The sequence below is a fragment of the Phaethon aethereus genome (assembly GCF_964289735.1).
Source record: "Phaethon aethereus genome assembly, chromosome: 3".
Lineage (NCBI taxonomy): Eukaryota > Metazoa > Chordata > Aves > Phaethontiformes > Phaethontidae > Phaethon > Phaethon aethereus.
The window spans coordinates 72,342,269-72,348,268 of record NC_138576.1 but is presented as its reverse complement, the minus strand read 5'-3'; the positions used below and the strand labels follow the sequence as shown (position 1 = coordinate 72,348,268).

At 42.8% G+C, this 6,000-nt stretch overlaps 1 protein-coding gene across 1 annotated transcript in view; it reads left to right on the top strand.

Annotated features, from left to right (window-relative positions):
* Positions 1–278: 278 nt before the first annotated feature.
* VIP (vasoactive intestinal peptide) overlaps positions 279–6,000 on the top strand; it is a gene marked incomplete at its 3' end in the record, with an annotated part of 37,346 nt that continues 31,624 nt past the window's right edge. Inside the window, exons 1-5 of the mRNA XM_081998548.1 lie at positions 279–539; positions 2,134–2,274; positions 2,659–2,763; positions 4,276–4,395; positions 5,067–5,175. Of these exons, the coding sequence (XP_081854674.1) occupies positions 427–539; positions 2,134–2,274; positions 2,659–2,763; positions 4,276–4,395; positions 5,067–5,175 (588 nt within the window). The 5' untranslated portion in view covers positions 279–426. The remainder of the gene's footprint in view (positions 540–2,133; positions 2,275–2,658; positions 2,764–4,275; positions 4,396–5,066; positions 5,176–6,000) is intronic.

Genomic DNA, 6,000 nt, shown 5'->3' with positions numbered 1-6,000 from the left:
CGCCGCAGCGGCAACTTTCCAGCGGATGAGGAGGGAGTCCCCGCGTCCCCCTCCTCTGCTCCCCTCCCAGACCCGCAGGGAAGGCGCCCCGGCCGTCGGGTGCCGGACAGCGGGTCTGACCGCCCAAGGCAGCCGGAGAGGGACCCTTCCTCTTTACCGCTTTAAAAATATATGTATTTTTTCAATGTCGCTAAACCCCGGGCGCCGCTGCCCCCCGCACCGGGCCGAGGGTCGCCTTCGGGGCCGCAAGCTCTCCCCGCCCGCCGGCAGCTCCCCCGCCACGACGACCCCGCTGCCGGCGGGCGCCTCTCGGGGCCGGGGCTGGGGCGGCTGCTCCGCGGCCCGAGGCCAAGCCCCGGGGCCCGAGCGCAGGGCCGGTCGGGGCGGGCGGTGACGGCTGCGCTCTTCCCTCCGCAGGTGGCGGCCATGGAGCATCGCGGCGCCTCCCCGCTCCTCCTCGCCCTCGCCCTCCTCAGCGCCCTCTGCTGGCGGGCGCGGGCGCTGCCCCCGCGGGGCGCCGCCTTCGCCCCCGTCCCGCGGTAAGGGCCGCGCTCCGCGCCGCGCCGCGCCGCGCCGGCCCGCCTGGGCTTGCCCCGCGCCGGGAGGCCGAGTGGGCCAGCGCGGCGCTCCCGGTGGGGAGTGCTTGCTGGGGAACCGGCGGGTGCGCGTCTCCGCGCCGAGACTCGGGTGAAGCACGCCCGGCCAAGCCCAGCCGGTGCCCGGCGAACCTGCCCTTTCACCGCCCCAAGGCGCGCACCGGCACCTTCCGAGGCACCAGCAGCAGCGCTGCCCCGCGAGCCGGAGGGCCATGACCACCGCATATGTGGGTGGCGGAGGGGATGCGTGTTAAAATGTGATGCGTGCTCCTCAAAAGGGCTTTTCTTGCGGGAAAGCTCCTCTACCTCCGACGTTCAGCTAGGCGGATGCATCTTTTAAAAGGCAGAGACATACACGGGCAAAACCGAACATACTAAAAATTCCTAAATCATGAACGAGGGGAAGGGGTCCATATGGGCTGGTGTGTCGTGTTGGCACTGCTGCATGCTTTGAATTCTTGAGGCCGTTATTAGTTGTCTAACTAAATTAAATCGTGTGGCAGAAAGTTACGTTTTACATTTAGGTAAGAGGAACGTAAAGTGTAAAAAGACCAATGAAAAACAGTATAGCAAAACAGCACAGAGACTGATTTTCAAAAGGTGTGACTTGAGCTGGTTTATTTTACACAACAACTTTACTTTTTCTACCAGACAGAAGTGTTACGTGCTTCAGATATACAAGTAATACTGAGTTACAATGACTGTAAAATTACAAGGACAATAGCTTATCCTCGTTTTAGTATGGGATTTTTTGCACATCATCGCATGCAGGGATTTACTCTAGTGATGGGAGCCTGTTGTCTGCCGCAGGACGTAAGAGCAGCTAGAAGAAATGTCTGATGCCAAACTACTTCTGTGCAGTCAGATTGCCCTTGATAAAATATGACACATCATAAGAAACAGCAGTTTACGAAAATGTGAAGTAACTGTAAATCGGTTTATGCAGAGCAATTGCTCTGATACATTTTAAAAGATTAAAAATGAACCTTTTTTAACTTGCAACTAGCAAATTAGTTTAAACACGAGAGAATAAAACCTTGTAGAGGTACATGACCACACTTCATATTTAGTTTGAAGTTCTTGAGGGTGTATTTACTTTTTTAGAGAAGGCATAAGAACTGTTTCATACTGCGTTTCAATGCAGATTTTAAGTCTTAATTGGAAGGTAAGTACTTCACAGGAACTGTTTTCACTTTGCATGGGTGGAAGCTGGTAATCATTTATATAAAATACAGCTGTTATGAAAGGCTTCATTGTGTGGCTGTAATTCCCATACATTATGCACTGTGATAAACTGTGTACAATGACCACGTATATCTAGAAAGTATGCATTAGAGACGAGGGTCTGTTATGTCGATGACTCTATCACTGAGCATGGTTCACACCTGAAAGTGATTCTTTTATCCAGACTGCTTTAAAAAGCCTTGCAGGCTGAAGTAGGGAGATGTGCACTTTGACGCAAGCCCCAATGTAAGCTGCAGTGAAGTGTTGCATGTCCTCAGCCAGCTGTACTTCACACCGTTTCCTTCTCCAACAGATTGGGAAACAGAATGCCGTTTGATGCAGCCGGTGAACCTGACCATGCCCACGGGTCATTAAAGTCTGAATCAGACATTTTGCAGAACACACTACCTGAAAATGAGAAATTCTATTTTGATCTGTCAAGAATTATTGATAGGTGAGTTTTTTTGTTATCATAAATGCAAATGGTGATGCACTGGTTGAATTATGCCAAAAGATCGGTCAAATTTTCAAACTCAGAAATTGGAAAGGAAGAATCAGTTAGAGAAAAAACCCACATAGCCTCTGGTTGAGTACTGGTAGTAGTAGGAGTGTCTGCAGAAATGTCGATTGCATTGCCGTTCTGGCATGATGAATTCATTCACTTCCCAAGAAGGGCTAAAAAATATATTGTGAAAATCTGGAAGTTATCTTATGAAATTAGCTTAATTTAATATGTATAATAGATAACTTAAGCAAAGCAGTATGTTTACAAAATTAAAGTTATCAAAATGATATGAACCCAGGTTGTATTGTAGAGTTTATTTATTGTCCATTTCAGAAATGCAAGGCATGCTGATGGAATTTTCACCAGTGTCTACAGCCATCTTTTGGCTAAACTTGCTGTGAAGAGATATCTGCATTCGCTTATTAGAAAACGAGTTAGGTGAGGTGACACTTACATTAGGTAGAGTTTTTTTCCTAGCTGGCTTCATTGGCAATTTTTTACCCTTCTGTACCTAAGTTCTCATTTTTGCAATTTAGAGATAATGAAAGAGAAACTGATATAATGATGGGGGAGCTGAAAATCCTATATAACAACTTAGTGGTATTTGTTACTAAATGAATACGTTACAATTTATTCCCAATACAGCTGTGAGGGGTAGAGCAACAGACACTGCACATAGCACTGATAATAAATACTGGCAATATTATAATGATTACCATGCCAATTTGATAATTTTTTTTCTCTGGTAGTGTTTTTACTAGCTTGGTGGATGAATGGCAAAAGCAAACACAAAATGATTGATTACTCAGTACTTAAGTAACAACAGGGGAATGCTCAATGAAGTTACAGTGAACATAAAAAGGAATGCTTTTTTTTCATTTGTAGAACCTATTGCCAGACATTTGGGAGAGCAGCATTCTAGAAGGATTCGAAAAAGAATGAGGCAAATCCGTAGACAAGGGATCTGGATGCAACTTCCAGACCAGGACGTTCAAAAACTAACGGTCTCAGGATGCTGGGAAGGATCACTGAATACTCCCCTTGTTTCCACATCCCTAAGCAGCAGCTACTGGGCAGTCTTGGGAATGGAATAGTAGAATACTTTTGGTCTGACCCAATATGACAGTTCCTTTGAGTGCCTACTTCATATGCTCAAAAGCCGAGTGAAAATTAGGTCCTGCATTTATGTCAATGCTGCCTTTGTTCCAGAACATATAATGCCAGTTTCTCATATGCTATAAACTAACATAGATCATTTAAAGCAGAACACACTGAGGCTTCCCAAGATCGTGCATGAAAACTAGATCTCCAAGTTTGGATTTCACAGGGTGTGTTTTGTCTCCTGATACATCCTTAAAGCAAGCATTTGTAGCTAAGTGTGCGATGCTACGCTCTTGCTTTCCTCAGAGGCAGGCTCTGTCCTCATGGAGTTCGGTATGAACAGTGACCAGGTCCTTTAAGAGCTTACTGTGACTTAAACCAGTGGGCACCTTGGCATTGTACTACTGAAATATATTGATGCAAATGATAGAAATCGGAATAAAATCAGTTTATTAAAAAGAGTAACCTGGACTATGAGAACAGGCAAGAGTGAGTCGTGAAATCCATGCTCTGCCATTTGATCCTGCAGAATTCCTGGGACAGGGACTCTAGAAATCATTAAGTTGAGCAGAAGAAAGAAATCAGTGGAAGGTGTACCCAAAAAAACTGAATACGTTCCTTAAAATTTGATCCTTATTACTAAAATAGCTAGTAAGAAATAGAAGTAGTGGCTTCTTTTCAACAGAAGAAAGAAAGTTCCAAAGTCATAGTTGGAAATGACAACTGAAATGAAAATTGATTTTATTTGATTTAATCAACACTGTAAAGTTTGTTTCACTCATTTAATGGCATCTTCTTTTAAATGGATATCGTCTATTAATTTTTTCTTTGTAATTATTGTATTGCCAGCTCCCAGGACAGTCCTGTCAAACGCCACTCTGACGCTGTCTTCACTGACAACTACAGCCGCTTTCGAAAGCAAATGGCTGTGAAGAAATACTTAAATTCAGTTTTAACTGGAAAAAGAAGGTACTACGAGAAAGCAAATATATATTGTTTCCATACTTGTATGGTATTAAGGCAGAAAAGATTTATACCCGTGTATGTATAAAGAGATGACAAACAAAAGGCAATGAACATTAATGACTTTATAACATAGTTTATAACATGATTTTCAAATACAGACAGCGTTTTCTTCCAGACTGGAACAGACACTACAATCAGATTAGAATTAAAGAATAAAGAGGAGACAGCATCTGGCAATTTTAAAAAGCATCTGACAGATTCCTAAAATGGTTTCATTTATAAAAAAGCCTCTTAAAGAAAAATCCACAGAGCTATGGAACATGAACAACAATATTATAAAGAAAATGCACTATTTGTTGAAAATTTGCCTTTAAGTAAACACATAAAATGAAAATTTAGAAGTCCCAGAAAGACCATGTGTCCTAATCAGTATAGGTGAGCAGTGCCAGCGTATGTTTTTGCAGAACTTATATTCTGTTTGTGTATTTGCTCATTTAGACAACTGCTTTTAAATATCATGGCTCTTCACCCATTAAACGTGCTATTTCATGTGATTCATAACACTTCGGTATAAGTGTAACAAAATGGGCAATAGATACAGCTAGAAGAAAGTTTTGCTTGCTTGTTTGCTTTTTCTTCTGAGAGCTATAAAACATGTTTCTGATCCACACCAGCCAGGAGGAGCTAAACCCCGCTAAACTTCGAGATGAAGCAGAACTTCTTGAACCTTCCTTTTCAGAAAACTATGATTCTGTAGATGAGCTGCTGAGCCACCTCCCGCTGGTATGCCCAGATTTTCTCTCCTCTTGCTACCTATTACTTGACTTTACCCATAAAATGAGATTATTCATACATGAAGTGTGACCTATCAGAAAAGCAGAATCATCTGGGAAGGAGCCATGTTCCATGAAACACTGCATGTTTCTATAGGGATTGTGTCTGAATATAATAATAATTTTAATAACAATAATTAAGTTATCCCATGATTACTGTTATTGAAAATTCCTAATTAAATGGCACTAAATTCCTATTAATGGCGTATTAATAATGCACCTAACTCACTTGGGTGTTTTGACTTGTGTGCACAGCAGCATAAAACCAGAATTGACTCATTTTTAATTTCAGAGATTATTATTTCTTCAGAAAACAAACTCAAAGGTTTTTCTTTTAATTAAAAAAAAGCTGCACATTTTGTTTAACATCTATTTCATTAGAAGGGAGTTTGCCCCTAGAACTAAGAGGATCAGCAACACGAACCCTAGGCATTAAGAAAGCACTTGACTCCCATCTAAGGTGTCTGCAGAGGGATCATCTGACATGCAAATATTGCAGATACTTTTTTTCCATTTAGCTACTATTATTTTTCTAAAATCGTTCAGAAATATGTTTCTTTGGTTTACTGAGATGTAAACGCTTCTACATCACAGCACTTGCAGGGACATAAAATTGGAAGGGTAATGTAGAAGTGAATCAGGCTTGGTCTTCTCAAAAGTGTGTTACGAAATTGATGATGGGGATGGTTTTTGGCATTCAGCTGTGTATCAGCTAAAAGTAAGAAAAAAGGCTACTCTTGAAGATAACTTTGGGGGGGGGGGAGGGCGATAAAAG